Source organism: Ranitomeya imitator, chromosome 2 (assembly GCF_032444005.1).
Source record: "Ranitomeya imitator isolate aRanImi1 chromosome 2, aRanImi1.pri, whole genome shotgun sequence".
Taxonomy (NCBI): Eukaryota; Metazoa; Chordata; class Amphibia; order Anura; family Dendrobatidae; genus Ranitomeya; species Ranitomeya imitator.
Window position 1 is genome coordinate 455,697,014 of NC_091283.1, and position 23,380 is coordinate 455,720,393.

The 23,380-nt window shown below is 41.5% G+C and overlaps 1 protein-coding gene across 3 annotated transcripts in view; it reads left to right on the forward strand.

Moving 5' to 3' along the window:
- The window catches only part of DIDO1 (death inducer-obliterator 1), an 82,437-nt gene that overhangs the window by 37,948 nt on the left and 21,109 nt on the right, over nucleotides 1-23,380 (forward strand). For all 3 annotated transcript variants that reach the window (XM_069751148.1, XM_069751150.1, XM_069751149.1), the window contains 4 exons: nucleotides 3,082-3,820; nucleotides 4,105-4,417; nucleotides 4,790-5,074; nucleotides 9,877-10,099. In XM_069751148.1, coding sequence (XP_069607249.1) covers nucleotides 3,082-3,820; nucleotides 4,105-4,417; nucleotides 4,790-5,074; nucleotides 9,877-10,099 — 1,560 coding nt within the window. The remainder of the gene's footprint in view (nucleotides 1-3,081; nucleotides 3,821-4,104; nucleotides 4,418-4,789; nucleotides 5,075-9,876; nucleotides 10,100-23,380) is intronic.

Genomic DNA, 23,380 nt, shown 5'->3' on the forward strand with positions numbered 1-23,380 from the left:
CTGGCAAAAATTAAGCAAAACCTGATTTTTTTGTAAGCAGCTTAAACTTGGCATAAAAAAGCAATTTATGAACATAGCCGAAGACTTGCATTAGATGCTGAAAATCCTCATAACTGTAACATAGTAACATAGTTAGTAAGGCCGAAAAAAGACATTTGTCCATCCAGTTCAGCCTATATTCCATCATAATAAATCTACGTCCTTCTACAGAACCTAATAATTGTATGATACGATATTGTTCTGCTCCAGGAAGACATCCAGGCCTCTCTTGAACCCCTCGACTGAGTTCGCCATCACCACCTCCTCAGCAAAATACCAGGATGTATCTGAAAGAGTAGCTTAATTTAAAACATGACTTGCCAAAGAAACAAAAATCACAGCATGAAATATGCTTTAAAGAGCATTAAAAATTGAATAACATCATTTAGCTAATAAGTGAAGAAATGGTGCAGAAAATCTGCAACTTGGGTTACTTTAACACATCAGGCTTTTTGTTTCAGGCACAATCTCTCTCGCCATTAAAGAAGGCTTTTTATTCATTAAATGTGTGTGTATGTAATGTAGTGAGTTTAATTAACTCGCCTATCGCTGCTCTCTCTGGTGTCCAGCACCTTTATTCTGCCATTCTCAGTGACATCACCACAAATGAGACCTCATTCTACAGTCTATGCATTAGCTGGAAATCACTGATACTTTGTAAGCTTATGAAGCCTCATTCTGACACTGCATAGACTTGTATTGAAAAAGTCAGTCCCAGGTCACACCGCGCAGTGTGACCCGGAGGAGTCTGCAGAGCCGTGACGTCACTCAGAAAAGGAGAACGGCGCTGGACACGGAGAGAGCAGCAGTGAGCTAGCATTTTAATACACTCAAACTACATTAGGACTAGTGATAAGCGACAGTTCTCAGATAGGGCTAACCGAGTGTCTTCGGCATGGTCAAAAAATATGTTCGAGTCCCCGCGGCTGAATGTCTCGCGCCTGTTAGGCTATATTCACACTTAGCGGTTTTTACCGCGGAACCGCCGCGATTTTGATGCTGCGGGTCCGCAGCAGTTTCCATAGCGTTTACAGTAACATGTAAACCCTATGGAAACCGCTGTGCACATGCTGCGGGAAAAACCGCGCGGGAACGCAGCGGTTTTCAACCCGCAGCATGTCACTTCTTTGTGCAGAATCGCGGCGATTCTGCACCCATAGGAATACATTGAACCGCTTACTTCCCGCATGGGGCTGTGCCCACGTTGCGGGAAGTAAGCGGATAATGTGCGGGTGGTACCCGGGGTGGAGGAGAGGAGACTCTCCTCCAGGCCCTGGGAACCATATTTGGGGTTAAAAAATAAAAAATCTGGTTATACTCACCCTCTGATGTCCGGAGCTCCTGGGCGCTGCACGCGGCCGTCCGGTCAGAGTTGCTGTGCGACCAGGACCTGCGGTGACGTCGCGGTCACATGACCGTGACGTCACGAAGGGTCCTTCTCCCACAGCATCTTTGGAACCGGAACGCCGGGTGCAGCGCCCAGGAGATCCGGACATCAGAGGGTGAGTATAACCAATTTTTATTATTTTTAACATTACTATTGATGCTGCATATTGCTGCATATGCAGCATCAATAGTATAGGCGGAAACCCGCAGCGGAAAACGCGGAACAAACCGCGATAAATCTGCAGGGAGAACCGCAGTTGTTTTGCCCTGCAGATTTATCAAATCCGCTGCGGGAGAACCCGCAGGGACCCGACGCAAGGTGTGCACATAGCCTTAGACATCTGCAACACATGCAGGGATTGCTTAACAGCCGCCAGAGATGCAGCCACTGGGACTCGAACGTATTATAATAATAATAATTTTATTTATATAGCGCCAACATATTCCGCAGCGCTTTACAAATTATAGAGGGGACTTGTACAGACAATAAACATTACAGCATAACAGAAATACAGTTCAAAACAGATACCAGGAGGAGTGAGGGCCCTGCTCGCAAGCTTACAAACTATGGGGAAAAGGGGAGACACGAGAGGTGGATGGTAACAATTGCTTTAGTTATTCGGACCAGCCATAGTGTAAGGCTCAGGTGTTCATGTAAAGCTGCATGAACCAGCTACCTGCCTAAGTATGTAGCAGTACAGACACAGAGGGCTAATACTGCATAAAGTGTATGAGAACATGATGCGAGGAACCTTTTTTTTTTTTTTTTTTTTTTTTAATTATAAATAGGCCACACAGGGATCGTTAGGTTAATGCATTGAGGCGGTAGGCCAATCTGAACAAATGAGTTTTTAGGGCACGCTTAAAACTGTGGGGATTGGGGATTAATCGTATTAACCTAGGTAGTGCATTCCAAAGAATCGGCGCAGCACGTGTAAAGTCTTGGAGACGGGAGTGGGAGGTTCTGATTATTGAGGATGCTAACCTGAGGTCATTAGCGGAGCGGAGGGCACGGGTAGGGTGGTAGACTGATACCAGGGAGGAGATGTAGGGTGGTGCTGAGCCATGGAGTGCTTTGTGGATGAGGGTAGTAGTTTTGTACTGGATTCTGGAGTGGATGGGTAGCCAGTGTAATGACTGGCACAGGGTAGAGGCATTGGTGTAACGGTTGGTGAGGAATATGATCCTGGCTGCAGCATTCAGGACAGATTGGAGCGGGGAGAGTTTTGCAAGAGGGAGCACGGCGGTATTTTTTGAGCACGGCGAAGACACTCTGCCGGCACATGGGCACGCTCGGATAACACTTTATCCGAGCACGGTCACTGATCATTAGTACTGACTCCAGTGCTAGTGTCAGGACCTACTGTGTGGGCGGAGTTATCGCTCAATTTGTACGGCCCCCGAAGGAAGGTATAAATATCTAAATGGCCCTTGGCAGAAAAATTTTTTCCCATCACTGATTTAGAGTGTGAACATGGTGACATTGAACACACAGTACTTAATAGGAAATTATTTGACCATAGGGGGTGCTTACTGGGCCATACTTTTATACTAAAATGTAATGGTGGAACAGCCCTTTTAAATGCACACATCATTGGCTCAGGATTCTTAAGGGTTTAACCCTTCGTTTTGTTTGTTTTTTTTAAATTCTAATAGCTTCCATTTCTGATGACAAAGAACACATTACTGAAGATGTGCTGAGATCTGTTAAGCCAACAAGCAAGGAGTTTAAGAAAACGTGGGGTTTTCGCAAAACAACAATTGCAAAACGTGAAATATTCAGTGACACTGAAATGGAGACTGCAGACTCCACTCAGCAAAACACACCCTCGCTACGACGCAGCGGGCGCCAGCCAAAGCGCACCGAGAGGGTGGAAGAGTTTCTTACAACAGTCAGAAGAAACCGAGGGAGGAAAAGCAACAATCTGGAAGATTCTAGTGATAGGTCATGTCCAGTAACTGATGCTGAAACCGCATCAGAAGGCAGTGTCGAGAGCACCCCTGATTTCAAGACTAGGGGGGTCTCTGCTAAAACTCCGGATAAGAAAGAAGAGGATGACAGTTCTGATGACAGTGATGGGATGACTCTGAAGGAGCTTCAGAACAAACTAAGGAGCCAGCGCAGTGACCACCCTGCAGGTGAAAGTGTTAGTGTGCACACCTTCAGCACTGCTAATCCAAACATTTCGGAGTGCACTGTCCGCACTAGGAGTGCAAATCGTGCAGCTCTCCAGCAGCAAACTCGGACCACTCCTATAAAGCAAGAACCTCTTAGTCCAGAGCACGTACAAGATCAAAAATGGGAAAAAAATGTCTCGCCTAAAAGCAGACCTGAAGCTGAGATCTACGACCCTAACACGCTATACTGTATATGTCGGAAACCTCACAACAATAGGTATGTGTTTTTGTTTTTTTTTTCCAAACCTATTTGGCGTGTATGCATAACACGTGTACACATTGTGTGGTAGATATATATACTGCAGCAGAAACACAGGTGGAATAATTTTATAATGACCAAATAACAGTTAAAATAAGAATAGCGAAACATCTGGATGCATGCTTATCCACGACTGATACTTGACATAAAACGAACAAGCTTTACAGCAGTGATAAATAGTCACACGGTTTTAAAAACTGCTTGTCATCAGAATAATGCTTATTTATTTATTTTTTATGCAGGTTCATGATTTGCTGTGACAGATGTGAGGAGTGGTTTCACGGTGACTGTGTTGGAATCTCTGAAGGCCGCGGCCGACTACTGGAGAAGGAGGGTGAGGATTATATCTGCCCCAACTGCACCGTTTTACAGGAAAATGAGGAAAGTGGAGCAGACAGCGACAACAAGCAGAAAACTAGTGAACCAGTTCCTTGTGTATCTGACATTACCAGTGTGGGAACTGTGGACAACTTTGCACCTAATCAAGGTATCAAAGGCAGAATTGAGAAAGCTGCGCACCCCAGTGGCAAGAAGAAGCTGAAGATTTTTCATCCGGTAAGTATTTTATGTTTTGATCCTTGTTCAGCTGAAATAATACAGCAGAGTGTAATAAAGATAACAGCTTTTTCCTAAATATTACTTTACACAAACATCCTTTACACACCTAATATACATTAACTTCTATTGTATAACTACATACATAAGGTTTGGCAGTATTTTGTGATTGTGTTTATATATTTAGCATTTGGTGTGAGTCCCTGTAATGCCATCCTGCCACTACATAGCTGTTTAAAATTTTTTTTAGGACCGCAGTTTTAGTTCAATTACACCTAGTAATAAGACCTATATATGCCACTGTTACAGTGTGTCTACAAAAAGTTTCTCTCAGTGACATAACTCGCCTTATAAATTACAATCTGATTACAGGTAGCCGTTCCAGAGTCTGTCACTCAGCCTCAAGCAGTGTCGGATACCGCCAACGTTTCCCATGAAGTCACTATGCCTGCTGAATTGTCAGATTCTCCAGAAGTTGCCAAGTGCATCGGACCGGGGTGTGTGAACAATGCCCTACCTGACTCTGTATATTGCAGTCATGATTGCATACTCAAGCATGCTGCAGCCACAATAAAATCCCTTAGCTCAAGCAAAGAAAGCAAGCCTAAGGAGAAGATTAAGGTAAAATTGGAGAAGAAGCCAGCACCCAAGACTCAGGTAAGGGATATCTTTAGGACTATGCTATATAGAAATCTTCTGTTATGCTTGATACTAGCATTACCCAGTAATATGGTCACATATCCCTGGCTATGTTACTGCTGTAAAACTGGAGGTGCAGTTCCTGTGGCATTAAACACATAAAATAAGATCCCATATTAGTCAATTAGTGAAGTATCCAGTCCTGTGTATCTCTGCCTTGGTGGAATGAATTTTTATTATATTTCACAAGTTTGACAGGTTGTAAATGTGAGATTTCAAGTTATAAATTATTTTCATGGACTTATTCTTGATCTTTGCGCTTTATAGATCATTGGTAAAAAGGAGTAAGGACTAAACATCTTCAATAAGTGACATAAAGAAACTGTACCATAATTATATATACATCAAAGTACTGACCATTTTGGAGACTAGTTCCACCAATGCAGGAGCTCATAAAGCCAATCAGAACTGCCATAGAAATCCTCTTTCAGTTTGGTGGCTAGTAATAACGGTTTGGGCTGATTGTGGATTTGGTTCTTAAGAATGCTGGTACTTGAAGATTGATTGTAATATTAGACAATAAATTTGTGAAACCCAATTATTAACACAACGTTATTAAAAATGTCTCACAACCACAGATGTTAACACTACACAGGTTTAGATCTTAGGTTATCTGTCCTGACTTTCTTGGAAAGAAGCTTTGTTCAAAATCAAACAAGCAGGCTTTTCATAAATCTATCCAGCCTTTCAAAATCATCCAAGGTATTGATTCTTAGCCTATAAATATCAGATAACGCCAGAGAAATTCCAAAATAGTGAAACAACTGCAGTAACTTTGCTTCAAAACGCAGGTAAAAACAGCGTATAAAAACATGCTTGATCTTAGTTTGGGGCATGTCTAATTCCTTGCTCTACCTGTTCTTAAAGCGGGCCTTTCACCAGTTTGAAAATGTATGTTTTAGGTTACTTTCACACTAGCGTCGTGCGCTGCACGTCGCGATGTGACGTGCAGACGCAACGACGCTAGCGTTGTTTGCGCCGCACAACGGGTGCAGCGGATGCAGATTTTCATCGCATCCGCTGCCCCTTTGTGAGGTGCGGGGAGGTGGGGGCGGAGTTCCGGCCGCACATGCGCGGTCGGAAAAAGCGGTCCGCCACAACACGGCGCAACCGTCGCACGACAGTTGCGACGTGTCAATGCATCGCTAATGTTAATTTTTTTTTCCCCCATAAACGACGCATTGCGACGTATTGCAAGAAACGCCAGTGTGAAAGTAGCCTTATTCAGCTCTGCAGAAACCATTCCATGATGTGGCCAGATTAACAGTTTCAAACTGGTGAAAAGTCTTCTTTAAGAACAGGTAGAGTTGAAGGGAATCTGTCAGCTGATAGATGCTGCCAAAACTGTGGGCAGCATATATCAGTCGCTGGATGTACGATCACAGCCACATATGTTTGTCTCTGAAACGTTGCGGCGTTTCAGAGAAAAACATGCTTTTGATTGCAGCCGGAGACCGAGCCGCACTGGTTGTACAGGCGGGTCACAGTATGGGCAGCATGCATCAACTGACACATTCCCTTTAAGAATTAGACATGCCTGAATCTAAGCAGAGCAAGTGAATCTGTTTTTTACCTGTTTTCTGTGAGTAATAAAAATGTGTTTTGAAGCCAAGTTACTGCAAGACATATATCTCTCCTAAAAAGTAGGCATCACATCCAAAATATTGAAAAGTAAGAATCCTTTATTCACCAGGACCAGCTACGTTTCGGCTCTCTATGGAGCCTTTCTCAAGCAGTGACTGCTGTAGAAAGGCTTGTAGAGGGAGCTGAAATGTATCCAGTGTTGGTGAATAAAGATTGTTACTTTTTCACTATTTTGGATGTACTGTGTACACTTTGCCAGCTTCCTCGGGGTAGATTTTCACCCATTTAAGCAGTTCTGCTGTTTTTTTCTGGGTTTTGATAATGCCCTGCTGGATTCACTCCTAACTTTTGGCTAAAAAAACAAACTCAGGGAGATCAACCAGAAACACTTCATTTATGGTTGCAGCCTAATATGACATGAGTTCCTTTCTGGCATCTGGGATTTTGTTCACTGACCTATTATATGTATGAACATTGTAGTTCTCATCAATTAATGTAATCCCTGTGGCAAGCATTACAATTTATGGACACTTGGAGGGCTCTCCTATCCAATCATTCTAAACAGAAGGTAATCTTTGGTTTAATGAATGAATCTCCCCATCGTTCAGGAGAAGACAGGGATAAATAAGTACAGAGCAATCTTTGATTCAGCAATCTGCAGATTGCAGTTCAATAGGTAATGATTTTTAGGCAAGAAGTAAAGCATTTAAAAGTGCCCATAGCCTTTTTGATAATGGTTGGTAATGGCTTTATTTTTTTTTTTATGTACACAATTTTTACACCGGTAAAATTGTTGCTGGTGTTACTATACTTCGCTGTGAATAACTATAAAAAAATGAAAATGTATAAAAACAGATTTTCATTTGCTTCTGCTACCTTGAATATCGAGTCCTGTTGCAAGTTGAGGCGGAGTCTGCATCTTTCCTGGCAGATAATGGCTGTAATACACCGCCATCTTCTGCCTCTATCAGCGGCCTATGTATACTGCACACAGAAAGCTGCCAGTAGTGGGGTAGGCAGGGTTATATAGAGGAGGCTCAGCATTCAGAAAGTAGCACAGTACATGATACAAGGCTGAAATTGGGGTCTTTGCCCCTACATCGTGCTGCTCTCACATAGGGTAGCAAAAACCTGGTGACAGATTCCCTTTAATTTAAAGCGTAACAGTCATTTAAATTTTTACTTCATAAACCAATAGTACAAATGAAAATAAGCAACTTTGTAATATATCTCATCAGAGAGCTCTGCTTTTTTCTCTGCCAAAATTGATAATTTATCAAAATTCTCAGTTCTGGGGTACAATCTGTAGATTCAGTGAAGACACTCTCCCATTACTGAGACAGGGGAAGATAGGAGATGAGCTGCTACTGGGTAGATTCGATCTTGATAGCTGGGGCAGGAGGAGGAAGGAGCTCTCTCTACATAGAATTGTATCCGTAGTAAATGTCATCTTCTGTCTCAGTGATGGGACAGTCTTTAATGAATACAGATTTTACCACAGAACTGAGAAGTTTGCTAAATGATGAATTCTGGCAGACAAAGAAGCAGATATAGAAGATATATTACAAAGTTGCTTATTTTCATGTATACTACTGATTTATGAAAAACAAAAAAATTAAAATGACGGTGATTCTTGAAGTTCTACAATGAGCTTCTGATGCCACATTTTTTTGCAGTGAAAAAAAGCATCTTACAACTCTAGCAAAGCGGATAGGATTTAGAGAAATCTCATGACCACTGTTTAGTTGGTTTTTTTTTACGCTGCACAAACTGATATTAAGTGCAATTCTTAAATTCTGCAACACGTCAGTCTCTTCTACGGGTACTCCGTGTTTCATGTGCAGATTTCCCTCGTAGACTTGCATTATATGCGAAAAATCCACAGGTAAAAACAAAAAAATGGGCTGCGGAAGCGCATCAAAGGCACATGTAATCCACACATGACTGTATCAGTGAAGTTTTCTCCTTGCCAAATATTAGGAAGTATGAGGAACCAAGCAGCTTAATTTAATACATGACATATCAGTCAAAACCCGCAGCATTTAAAACTCGACAAAAAGACCCAATGAAGAAAACACAAGCAACCTTATTTCGCTGAAAATAATCAAATACACAACATGAAAAATGTAACTTTAAGGCTATGTGCACACGTTGCGGATTTTGCTGCGGGTCCGCAACGTTTCCGCAGCTGCGGATTCGCAGCAGTTTCTCATGAGTTTACAGTACAATGTAAACTTATGGGAAACCAAAAATGCTGTGCCCATGCTGCGGAAAAAGCCGCGCGGAAACGCAGCGGTTTATTTTCCGCAGCTTTTCAATTCTTTGTGCGGTATCCGCAGCGGTTTTCCATCTGCTCCAATAGAAAACTGCAGATTGAAAACCGCAGCAGAATCCGCATTAAAAACCGCGATAAATCTGCAGTAAAAATCTCAGCGGTTTTTCACTGCGGATTTTGCAAATCTGCAGCGGAAAAATCCGCAATGGAATCCGCAGCGTGTGCACATAGCCTTAAACAGTTTGTTCTTGGAAAATGACATGACTTAAGTGTGTGTTTTTTATTTTCTTAATTGGCTTCTTCCCCACATGTTTTTTTTTCTCCTCTCCTTCCCCTTCATATTACGATCTTTATTTAAAAAAATAAATAAATAAAAATGTATTAGTTTTACAATTTATACACTGGGTTATACTTTCTGTCCTTTCAGAAAGAGTTTACAGGTGTAGACTTCTTGCAAATAGTATAACTGATTGATAACACCTCTATACAAAGCTGATAACACAGGATCCACAATAGTCGATGTCACAGCTCCCCTTCTCCCCTCTTTCAGTAGATGATAAAACAGTGGGGCAGAATCTGTTCATTGTGGCTAATATGCATGTTGATTTCCAGAATAACTACTACAAGTAATACAGTAATAGTAGTAATACTATTCTGGTGATACATTTCCTTTCAAAAGTACATGCATACGCACGCACGCACGCACGCACACACACACACATCTACACACTGTGCTCCAGCCAAAACCCGCAGCATTCTTTTAAGTGTAAAGCATCCCCCCTTCCTCTTTTAAAATGATTTGCATTCTTTGCGCCTAATATACTGTTAGTAGTTTTCTCTTTTTAAGACTAAATCTTTTTGCTGTTTCTGCAACTTAATATAATTTTTGCTTGTTGGACAGACTTCACCAAACCTTCCGGTTGTACAGAAATCTGCAGTCCCTGAAAAGATGGATTCTGTAATGAAGAAAGTCCTAGTGATGATACCAAGAATGGAAGGAGAAACCAGCAGTGGGCTGAAAATGGAAAGTGGTGGCAACGCGCCTTCCTGGGAGAGTGACCATAATTACATTGCAGTAAAGCCAGAAAAGACTGCTGCCGTTTCGTCTACACTGTTTTACAAATGTATGTATCACATAGGAGTTCCCCCTCACACTGCCAACACACTGAACACGTATGCATCATCTTTATACATGGTTTCATACGGCCGGTAATCTAAACAGCACAATAATTAACATACCGCAATCTTCCCCCATACTACTATCCTATAAACTATTGGTTTCAGATAGGGCTAATCTAGGCAATAGAAATAAGGGTAAGTATTTTTAAACCAGCTTGGGTAACTTACTGCTCTAAAAATTTTGTAGGGTTATTGAAAAGCATGCAAAACTGAGCAAAGGGTTAACCAACTTGGTTAAATAGTCAACTCTCCTCTATTCTTATGGACATCTTATTCCAATGACAATTAAACAAGAATGGGAAATTTCACTTTACCAGGCAGCATAAGGTTAACATCCAAGTTGTCTTCCAAATGAAAAGTCAATAGGATTTGTGACATCCGTGACTATAAAAATACATATTTTACCTGTGCTAGCATCCGAAGAACCTAGCTGCCACATAGTTACTCCTGATGTACCACTAAACAGCGACTTGCTCGTTATCTTCCCGAATCTCAGAGTTCTGTTTAGGCCTCATACAGACAGCCCTGATGTGGCTATATTGGTACCCGTGTTATTGCGGGGACACAAACAAAACAGCAGTATAATCTAAAATGTGGATACATCACGGTTTGCCTAATTGAGGTCTTACTCTTTTGAGGTTCGAATGCTTTGCACCCAAATTAGCGAAGCTTGTTTATTTAACCTCATGTGAAACATTTGTTTAATGCAACCTAATGCAAGCCAAACGAAGATCTCTTCAGTTTTCAGCAGACTACAGGACAGGTAAGTGATGACACTATTGTCAATGTTTTGGCAAAAAAAAATTAAAACAATTTATTGCACTTTCATGTGAAATCTTATTTTTACACACCGTTCTCTACCGTCATTAAGAAATAGTTTGTTGGCAATCTGGCTTGCTGAAGACTTGCTCTGCTGTTCTGTATTTTTTCGCAGCAGACAAACAAAAAATAAGCATTTTTCAATCTGTACAGGATCCACATTTTGACCCCAAACAGTAACAGCATGTGATGGCTCAGGCACAATAACTGTGCACCATCACTGTAAGATACCTTAGCTGGGCTGACCTAGTGGTATCTGAACAGTTTTTCAGGTGGTTTCCACTGGGAAATCATCTGAAAAAGCGCTACAAAAAGGCAAAAATATGTACACACAATTAGTGATGAGTGAGCATACTCGGATAAGGTGTCATCTGATCACACTTGTGTCCTAATCGAGTATTTTTGGCATGCTCGAAAAAAATTGCACCAGTTGCCTCAGCTGTGTGTCTTGCGGCTGTTAGACAGACGCAACATGTGCAGGGATTACCTGTTTGTTAGGCTGCTAAAAATACTTGATTAGGACTTGAGCGTGCTCGCTTATCACTACACACAATGTAAAAACAACCTGCTGTGTACATGTTTCGTCTTTTGTAACTTTTTAACTACTAAAAAGTTTCAAAAGCCATGAAGTGGCTAAAAGAACTGACCTGACCATTTTTTTTGGTGCCTGATGCCATCTTATTTATTGAATAATAATAAAAAGACATTGGCGAAGTTGTTGCAAAAGACACTGAGACGTATCAAGGAAATCACTTGTGGCGCTTTTCTGCAGTATCATTTTAATAACAAAAACGATAGGTGGAACACAAGAGTCTAAAAGACGCCTTGTGTGCAAACCCTTATGTGTATAGCTGCAGCATGTGATGTCACACTTGGGGACAAGATTACCTAATGATTAGTAACTGTTTCCATGTTGTGATGACCCCTGATGTGATAGAAATTTTGAATAAGGTTGTTATAGCCGAACTCACTATGGCACTATTTTTTTTTTTTTTTTTTTTTTTTAATGTTCACTATATGCTAAAACTGATTGGCCATTATGATTCTCCAGGTCACTACGAGTTCGTAGACACCAAACATGTCTAGGTTCTTTTTTTATCTTGGTGGTGAAAAAAAATGTCAAACTTTGTTAAAAAAAAAAAAAGCGCCATTTTCCGATACCCATAGCGTCTCCATTTTTCGTGATCTGGGATCGGGTGAGGGCCTATTTTTTTGCGTGTCGAGTTGGCGTTTTTAGTGATACCATTTTGGTGTATATACGATCTTTTGATCGCCCGTTATCGCAATGTTGCGGCGACCAAAAAAATTTAATTCTGGTGTGTTGACTTTTTATTTCTCTCGCTACGCCGTTTAGCGAACAGGTTAATCCTTTTGTTTTTATTGATCGAGTGATTCTGAACGCGACGATGCCAAATATGTCTGTTTTTTTTTTTTTACTGTTTTATTTTGAATTGGGTGAAAGGGGGTGCATTGAACTTTTTATAGTGTTTTTTTTTTTTTTTACTTTTGGCATGCTTCAATAGCCTCCAAGGGAGACTAGAAGCTGCCACAACCCAATCGGCTCTGCTACATAGAGGCGATGCTCAGATCAACTCTATGTAGTTGAATTACTCACTTGCTATGAGCGCCGACCACTGGGTGGCACTCGCAGCAATCCGGCAGTGATTACCATAGAGGTCTCCAGAAGATTTCTAAATGTTATGCCAATGCACCCGTGATCACGTGACAGGGTTTGCAGGTGGGTGGCTTTCCGATGTCCGGAAGCGCGCGTTAAATGCTGCTGTCGGTGTTTGACAGCGGCATTTAATAGGTTTATAGCAGTGGGGGATCGCGATTCCACCTGTGGCTATTCCAGGTGCATGTCAGCTGTTCAAAACAGCTGACATGTACTTGGAAAGATGTGGGCTCACCACCGGCGTCAGAGATCTGCATACTATTATGCCCGATGTCGGAAAGGGGTTAAAGGTTATTGGCACTTGGAATAAGTGATTATTCACTGCCTTTAATAAAATTGCACAACGTTTTAGCACCTTATCCTCACTCGCCTTTGGACTCCTTGCAGTTTGCAGCCTGATCAAAATGTTAGCTTTTTCTCCTGAGACTGTCTATCCCAGTAATTTAGGCTGGATGTCAGGGCTGTGTATGTCCAGGGTACTGCTGTCTTTAGCTCATACATCACCACATGTGCACGTATTTGTTCTTTGTGTGCTTTCTTCCTTTCTGTAGTTTTTTTTCCCCTCCTACCACCTTCCCTAACGTTTTACATGCTTTCTCCTTCCTCTGTCTATATTGTCCTTATTTGTGTGCAGTCCTCTACCTGCTGTCTGTGAGTACTGGGCGAGGAGGGTGAGAGCAGAATGCTGTTAAGTGCAGCAGCATTGACATTTATAACATTTAGGCTTTTTTTTTTTTTTTTTTACACTTGCCTTGTTTTTTTGTGACCTGTTTTTGCTGGCCATATTGGCGCAATTTTCACGGACTGCCGCAAAAATCTTCTCGAACACGTTATTTTTCTGGTTTGGAATAGGTCCATCTCATGTCTCTGCAGGCCTTCGAAGTGATAAACAAGAAGTACATGGGAGTGTCCTAGTAAAAATACGGCGTTCCGCAAATACGGACTTCACGGTGTACCGCAAAATCAACCCATTGGGCAAGCTTCCATTGTTTTTGCGGCCCCATTGATTTCAATGGGGGCTGTGTCCAAAAGCCGTGAAAATTATCGAGCAGGCTTGATGTTTTTTCACTGCCGTAAATATGGCGTACGGCGTTCCGATGAATTTTTATGGCCCGTTTTTGCGACCCCCATAAAAATCTATTGGGACCACAAATGCAGTCTGCAAAAACACGGCAAGTGTAAAATACGCCTAATGTGGATTACTCTGTTACAGGACTTGCAGACACAGGCAGCAGCAAAATGGCAGAAATCTTGATGAAGACTATATCTAGAGAGTTACTTAAAGGGGATATCCATTACTTTAAAAAAACAACAACATGCAGTTGCTAACAGAGGCAAGTATCTGCCTGTTGTACCCGGTGCCGGTCATTGACTGCTCAGGCCAGAGATTCTGCTACTCCTTGTCAGCAGAACAGCAGTTTCTCTTCCTGTTGACAGGGTGGGACTACTGCCGACAGGGTGGGACTACTGCTGTGAGGGTGATTGACAAACAGCTTCCCCCAATTAAACAACGTGAGTCCACTGTCTAATCGGCATGACAATAGTAATCCCACCCTGTCAACAGGAAGAGAAACTGCTGCTCTGTTAACAGGGAGCAGCAGAATCTCTGGCAGCAGGGGTTCATGACCAGAGCCCTGTACAACAGACAGGTAGTTGACTGTTGGCAACTACTCTACATGCCTCTTTTTTCTAAAGCCCCGGATATCCTCTTTAACTTCAGGAAGTTCATCAACACTTGAGAAAAAATTAGTGTGAAGATGTGCATAACCTTTAAACTATGGTGAATTTATGTAAATTACTACAAGGGCAGATGTGATGCTTCCCAGCCAGAAGAAACTTGTTGCGATTTGCAACATGAGTTTTACTCTGCATGTGTACTTGTCTTACTTTTACATGAAGATGGGTGTAGTAATCTAGTGTGGTATCCACAAGTATTGTCTTGCTACAATTATTTTTTTTTTTTTTGTTAAATCAAACTACTGTTTTGCGTCATTCATTATACGTATTACCTTTCAATTCCATTGTGGGCAGGCACATCTGCACGGGGGTATTGCATTTCTCTTAATTTTTTTTTTTTTTGGGGGGGGCGCGCAAAGGGGGTCGGGACGAACGGGGATGAGGTGGCTCACCACCTGAACTGGTGGAGATACTGGACGACCTGAGAATCTGGCTGTTTGTTCTCTGACTGCGTCGGGAACAGATCAAGAGTGTATTTATGCTCTTTTCATGACCACCATCGATCCAACCAAAGCAGCAAAATCTGGAGGAATACATGGTCTCCCCTTGCGTTATATTGAAGCCATCCTGTTCTGTGGATAAGTCGGAAGACATTGGAAGGTAACGGGTTGGTACACTTAAGTGTTTCTGATCATAAAGCACCGACGAGCAGTTATATTTCTGGGCTTGTCCGCTTGACCATATACGCTAAAGTCTCGAGTCTGTTGCATATATGGAATGCAATAACATTAACCTATTTCTTTTGGGAAGTCCTAAAAGGGGTTCTATGAAATTACGAAACTGCAGGATATTACATCTTCAGCTTTGACATTGGAGGAGTTGCCAGCTTACTGGGGACTGTTACTGTACATGATCGCAAAAAGAAGCCTGTTACTGAAAGGTTGTTTTCCTACTGGCCAACTGATGTCTTAAAGGGACACTGTCACCTGAATTTGGAGGGAACAATCTTCAGCCATGGAGGCGGGGTTTTGGGGTTTTTGATTCACCCTTTCCTTACCCGCTAGCTGCATGCTGGCTGCAATATTGGATTGAAGTTCATTCTCTGTCCTCCATAGTACACGCCTGCGCAAGGCAAGATTGCCTTGTGCAGGCATGTACTACGGAGGACAGATAATGAACTTCAATCCAATATTGCAGCCAGCATGCAGCTAGCGGGTAAGGAAAGGGTGAATCAAAAACCCCGCCTCCATGGCTGAAGATTGTTCCCTCCAAATTCAGGTGACAGTGTCCCTTTAAAGGAAACATGACTGTTAGAACAAAAAATATCTGCAGATACATATTCTGTTATTTATCTGTGCGTGAAGCAACAGCGAGAAATGAAAGTAAACCTAAAACTTCATAGCACCTGCTGCTTCCAGTCCACTGTGCGGCACAGGGCAGTGAACAGTCATCTCTCACTAGTGTGCTTGCTGTAGTGTGCTCGCTGTAGTCACTCGCAGTTTGGCAGCCTGCTGCTGTATGGTTGGGTGAAGGGGCAGGGAGAGTGACTGCAGCACGTTCACTGTATAGTTATAGTGAGCAATGACTGATACTGCCCCAGTGCCACCCCGATGACTGCAAGTGGAGGCTGCAATGAGAATATAACTTCATCTTTTCACTGTAGCTGCACTTCCCATTAGACAGTTGAACATGTTTAAAACACTCTTCACCTGCCGATTACAACCACGTCTACAGCTAAAATAGCGTTTTTTTTTTGTTTTTTTTAATAAGATTATAGGTTCAGTTTAATAACTACTGCCCTAAAAATTGTACAGAAAACATTCCCACAGTATAAAGCACAACTTCCACAACCTCTTCTGCTGGGGCATCACCAGGCTACCTTGATGTTTAGGCCTCAACAACTGTAAGTGCCTGAGCAAATTTGCCTCCTCAGCCTGATATATAACAATAAAAAAAAAAAAAATACACGATCAAATTATGTTGATAAAGTGGAGATTGCAACTAGAGCGAGTAATGGAGAAAATGATCATGTCTACAAAATCTGCCTCCCTTCCCTCAGGTGGTTGTCATCGTCATCCAGGGATGCCTCATTGGTGGGGCAAGTATCACAGAGAAACAACTGGTACAGAGCATCGAAGACGTGTTCACAGCAAAGGCATTTTTGACAAATCCGAGAATCTCATAACTGGAAGTGCACTTCTCTCCTATGAGACCTGCACATATGCCCTCAGTCTATTTAGGTGGAGAATCAACAGAGAAGCCATGCTCTTGAAGCTCTGCTGTGCCGTTCCCCAAATAAGTGAATAGAGTTGTGTGGCTAGCACTCCATTTATCTGTGTTCAAAGGTTTGCACAGAAATGCAGATTTAGATGTTTTCCCACACAGAACATTTCTCATCTATTTGGTGATAAATGTTCAACGGGTCTTCTGATCGCCGAAATTCCCTCTATGACAAGTCATCCCTGTGCCGCCTTCATGTAAATGTTCAAGTTGGTGTGACGGACTTCCTCTGCCTCTTGCAGTTATTGACCCTCTGAGCGGACGCTCTGCTAAACATCCTTGCATTTCCTCACCATGGCTGTTCTCAAAGAGCAAGATTGGAGTCCTGCACTGGATCAGTCCCCAGCAGTGTGTTTATATCTGTCCAAGACCTACACTACTCCAGCACAAGTTGGTGTAGCTTTTGTGACTTCATGACACCCAAGTGGTCAGTTTATATGCACAAAGCAGCCTGTTAGGCCAGTAACTGTAATGACTGAATACAGGTATTAAAACAAGTTGTTAGCACTGCTGACCTCTGCGGATGGCTGTGCCCCTTTGGTGTATGACTTGAAGCCTAGATGTAGACTGGCATACAAATCAGTTGTCCATTTTTTAGTAGAGAGGCAGCGCTTGATCATCATCATTTCTGCTATCGGACTTGACGTATACTTAGTACAGCCTTGTGAGAGCTAATATTACTTCATTTTAGTAGTCTGCTACCACTAATAACCAGGTATAGGCTAATAGGCCATGTATGAATGTAGTTGCCACCATATCATATAGTTGTTTTTTTTTCATGATGTACGTAAGGCTGAATTTACAGTACAACATGGTTTTTAAAAACCCGCTCCACTTGAATCAAAAATAAACTATTGATGGCTTTCTACAGAATTTGTAACCTACAAACACATCTATCCTAAGTAGAATTTTGATTGCAGTTCTTGCTCTTTGCAATGCGTGGAAATCGGATTTCATCCTACAGTTGACAGCAAATCCGCACCAAGGAAAGTGTAGCGTGAAGACCCTTTTGAAAGTTGCCCACTGTACTCATGTGGAATTTATAAGAGTTCTGGAACATGGATTCTAAAACCATAATCGTTCAGTAACGCAGAAGATTATAGGAGACCCTAAAGGGAATTTCTCTTGGCAGCATTATTGTTTTTGTGCTGCACTACACAGGAACTACTTCACAATCAACCTCTTATTTCCAAGTAATGATAAAAAGCTTTGATGCTACCTTTACCATATGATTATGACAACGGTGGTATCGAGCAGCTGGTGGTCGTCCTGTGAACATGTTCGTGGCCAAGTAGGAAGGATGTTTAGACAGTAGTATTTAGTTTATATCTAAACTTTTATGGAGAAAAGTTAGTCGGAAAAGATGTCTCCTCCTTACCACAGCATTGCTGATTACCTAAATGCCTGCTGTGGGGAAGTGCGTACTATGCTGTAAGTGTATAACACATCATATCCTAAGTCCTTAAATAGAGATATTTTTTTTTTCTTTAATCTTTTTATTTTTATATAGCGCTAACATATTCCGCAGCGCTTTAGAGTTTGCACACATTATCATCGCTGTCCCTGATGGGGCTCACAATCTAAATTCCCTATCAGTATGTCTTTGGAATGTGGGAGGAAACCGGAGTGCCCGGAGGAAACCCACGCAAACACGGAGAGAACATAAAAACTCTTTGCATATGTTGTCCTGGGTGGGATTAGAACCCAGGACTCCAGCGCTGCAGTGCTAACCACTGCGCCATCGTGCTCCCCATGCTTTACACATGCATTTGCAGCTAAGAAATTATGCATATGTACGTAAAGTACCCAATATGTAGGATTTATTCCTATATGCCTATGCATACTGCCAATAGGAAAATTCTAATTTTATAGAGGACAGCTATAAAGCATTAATTTAGACCAATAGTGAAGAAGTTTGCATATTGTGTGACTGGGGCTACATTTTGGCGTAGTGTGCAATAGATTTTTTTTGCTGCATTTTTTCCTCGCATAGTGCATGAGATTTTTTAGAAATCTCTTGCACATGCTGCAGGAAAAAATATCCTCGGTATACATTAAGGAGCTGTGGGTTTCAGTTTCATAATATGTTAATTTTATGCTGCAGTTAGTGTAAATTTCAGTCTTTGACATGCATTGGGTGAAATGCGTGGCTCCCCAGCACCTACTTCACCATGAAATCTACAGCGAGTAAATACCACTGCTGGAGGTCCGCAGTAAGTATGTTTCGTGGGAACGCCTTTTCCCACCAGCCGCTATGACATCTTGATTCTCCACTGTAGCCATGCAGAGGAGGTTTAAGACATGGCCATCAGATGCCCTTGATGTAAATGTTTTATACTTTAGCTTATTAATATAGAGAAACACTGTCCTTTCAGAAAACATTTAAAATTTGTAACATGCCAATGACGTATCTGTGGTAGTTTTAGGTATTGCTTCCGCAACCAATTTCTAAAGCATTCAGTCTTCAGTGTCTGAAGAGAGCAGTGCTTATCTGAGAGCTGCATTTCTTCATTTTAGAGATTCCACAGATCAAAATGTAAAATTTCCTTATGACACGTTTTGACATTTAATTATACTTCAATTTAAATTGAAGTATCACTAAGGCTAGGATCATACCGATTCAATTAATAGCATGAAGACCCGCTGATATTTTTCCCCCTCTCCCAAATGTAGGGAGCTAAAGATGTGATCAGGTTCTACAGCAGGTTAACACCTATTGCCAATTGAGACGTGGTTAATGAGAGCTAGATATATTATGCCACTTCCTAAAATAAAAGGTCCATAGTGCATTGTCGGGCACCAAAAATGCGCGTGAATACTTGAAATAACGATTTCATTATCTATGGCACCTTCAGTTAATATAGTAGCGGGAAACCACCTTGATAGAACAGCTTCACCTGTTCTATAATCCACTTTGGCATTTACAAAGATTTTCTTCTCTGGTATGTCAAGAAACTTAATGTCCAAACGTTAAAGTGCAAGCAAACCCTGAATGAGTGCCTTGACCCATCCTAAGCTTTTAGAAACTACTCTTCCCATCACAACTTATCACATTCCTGTGCTGGGATGTTTTACTTAGTCAAAAGAATTTCAAATGAACACTTGAATGGGTTTTCTCAAGACTTGAAATTGAGTGGAGCACAGACATATGCATGCTTGGCATTGGCTTCATTCACTGTTGGACTGTCAACAATGCAAATAATGGAGCAGAGGGCAACCTTTGCTCTATTCAAGGTTAGGTTCCACAGAGCCCTGTTCTTTGAAAAACTGGGTCCCACCATCAGGTATGTATCCTTTGGATTGGAGATAACTTGTTTTTTTTTTTTTTTTGTCTAGTAGGGGCAACTTTTTGAGGCCCTATGACCTTTTATATTTTTTAATTAACAATATGTTCAAATGTGACAGATTTGTTTCAGAAATGTCTGTGATAGAAAATCAGTTCATTATTTTTTTAGTGCATTAAAGGTGGTCATAAGTGAGTTCTATGTCAGTCATACTAATAGGTATATAAAGCATGTGCTGTAGAAATGAGTGTTACTGAAAGAATAACTGCGTATTTGACATGGGATGTCTCCTTCCAACATATCTCTGAATTGCTGATCTGTTGCCCCTTTAAGCCTCCGGTAAGATTAGAGGTGGAACAGCAGAGCTCTGAAGTGGACTGTAAAGCTCACAGAATGGGACAACTAAAGCACCGAAGACCTTCCAAAAGTGTGTCATCGGGAAGCCAGGTCCAAAAAAAAAGACATTTGCGCCAAGTAACCACAGAAGCCTGCAATTGCAAAGACCTCAATCGAAGTGGTGTAGAGCACAGTTACTCGTGTGGTTCATCACTGAAAGCGTGTGCTCCGATACAGTCTGACGGATGCAAGGACGTGGTCTAGAAGTGCTGTTATAGAAAAGGGACTTTTTCTGACTTTTATTAGTTCTAAAATGACAGTTAAAAAGCAAAAAAATAATTTTAATGCAATGAGCTGTTCAGAAAGTTGGGGGGTTTATTTTTCTTGTTATAACCAGCAATTTCTTAGTATGTCTGGGCACTTTTGTGTTCAGTTGGACGCCGTCACTTTATTTGCAAGGTTAATACAAGCTAGGCCCAATGACTCAGATTCTCGCTAATGGCAGTATTGCCTTAAAGTATGCTAATCTTTAGAGCCATCTAGCAAAATCTATAGCAGTAATGTAGTGCAACGTGAGATTTTGAAGCGTAGTGTCTATGTTCACATAACTTAATGCAATTAACCATGAACGGATCTTTAATTCTTTTGAATTAGTTTTTACCACAATTTAATTCCCATTTGATGCAATAGTTTCAACTCAAACCATGAACTGTGCTGTAACAGGGTGTGAAGTTGCCAAATAAGTGACGCTATTTTTGGATTAACAACGGTCTTGAATAGGGCAATTTGTTTCACATACACTTGACTAAAGGGATGCCACAAGATCCTTAACTATTTCCACAAAAATCAAATCTATCAAGTTGGAGGATAACTTGCTAATAGGAGTCTGACCACTGGGCGTCCCAGCGATCTCAAGATTTGGCATTTGGAAGCTTGAGAAAGGGGCTCTGCAGCCCATCCTACATGGAGTGAAAGAACGCATGCTAAACCTTTAATTGTTTAAAGGACTAGGGTACAGGCCTCCAGCAGTTCCATAGACAAAGAATGGAACATCTGTCATGCATGCCTCCATTCAAGGCAGGGCTACACAGGCCCATTTTTGGGTTTGTGGAGCCAAGATCTTGATGACTAGGGGCCCCAGTGGTCAGATCCTCACTGATCCCCTCCCCCCAACACTTATTAGTTGGTATGGCTTGATTGTTTTTATCCCATTAACGAACATGGACATTGTTCCTTTTAGAGATAGCCGTTCTCTTAATTCTATTGGTATGAATTTCAAGAGAGCAACCATATTATATGAATGTCTCAAGAATTAAAATGGAAAAATCATGGAATTTGAATAATTGATATGAAGGAAAGGCCTCCACCAAATGGCTATATACTGTAAATGCAGGGCGATTGCAAGTCTTCATTGTTACACAACTGTGTATCAAAGAATGGTATATTGGCCAACAACCCACCGACTAGGATAACTACCATTCCGTTATGAATTAAATGCTTGACAGTTCACAGCAAGTTTGGATATAATGTGGCCGCTATTGGCTTCATGGGATATTTAACCTCAACCTTCAAATTAATTTTTTTTGGCAGGCTTTGTGAATATCTACCAATAAGCCATAGCATTAAATCTGCCTTCCTTATTCTATAAAATAGCCACAGAGTTTGGTGCATCTTATCAGAAACTGCTTTAGTTTAGCTCTCAGATTATCTTTTGGTCCCCTTATAAATTGATGAGCATCCATGATCTGGTTTGCAGGACCATTGGGTTTCCTTTCTCGGACCACTTGCATACCGAAGACTCCCCACAAGACCCTGTTTTTTTTTAGTTATTTTAACTTAAAACAAATGTCAGTCACACGCATCTACACTTCAGCTTGCTTGTTTTCAACACTAAAAATTGATACTCTTCAGCGGATTGAGTCATGTCTGATCAGTATATATTTTACAGTAGAAAACTATTTTAATGTTTCCAATACTTTCTATGAGACAAAGTGAAAACTAGTAGAGTAGACAGCCTCTTTGGCAGTTATGCAAATTGTGCTTTTTGCGCAGTAGTTGATGTAACACTGTAATGTTACATCACAATTGTTTACAGCTGATTGCCAAGTTACTGGCCACCTGAGAGATTGCCTGTTTCTTAGGCAAGGCTCGCTTGCAAGCTGTTTTCTATGCAAACTCTCTGGAGCTATTTAAAATTGGCAAGCTTGTGTCCCTTTGCTCCTACCATGCTGCAGAGGCAAGTAGCATCTACACTGTGTTCCAAATTATGCAAATGATATTTTTCTCAGATTTTCCTAAATGGTCGGTGCGAATGACAGTCAGTCTATTAAGTCATCACCCGTTAGATTATACATCGAATTTTATTGAAGAAACCTCCCAATGATAACAGTATAATCTCCAAAATAAATAACTCAAAATGCACTGTTCCAAATTATTAGGCACAGTAGAATTTCTATACATTTGATGTTTTAAAGAACTTAAAATGCTCATTTGTGGAATTTGCAGCATTAGCAGGTCACATTCACTGAACAAAAAAGCTATGTAACTCCAAAACCTCTTAAGAGGCCAAGTAACATGTTAACATAGGACCCCTTCTTTGATATCACCTTCACAATTGCATCCATCGAACTTGTGGGTTTTTGGAGACTTCCTGCTTGTATTTCTTTGTATGAAGTCAGAATCGCCTCCCAGAGCTGCTGTTTTGATGTGAATGGCCTCCCACCCTCGTAGATCTTTTGCTTGATGATACTCCAAAGGTTCTCTGTACGGTTGAGGTCAGATGAAGATGGTGGCCACACCATGAGTTTATCTCCTTTTATGCCCATAGCAGCCAATGACTCAGAGGTTTTCTTTGCAGCATGAGATGGTGCATTGTCATGCATGAAGATGATTTTGCTCCTGAAGGCACGTTTCTGCTTTTTAGAACATGGAAGAAAGTTGTCAGTCAGAAACTCTAAATACTTTGCAGAGGTCATTTTCACACCTTCAGGAACCTTAAAACGTCCTACCAGCTGTTTCCCTGTAATTCTGGCCCAAAATGTGACTCCTCCACCTTGCTGACATCGCAGCCTTGTTGGGACATGGTGGCAATCCACCATCCACTACTCCATCCTTCTGGACCATCCAGGGTTGCTTGACACTCATCAGTAAACAAG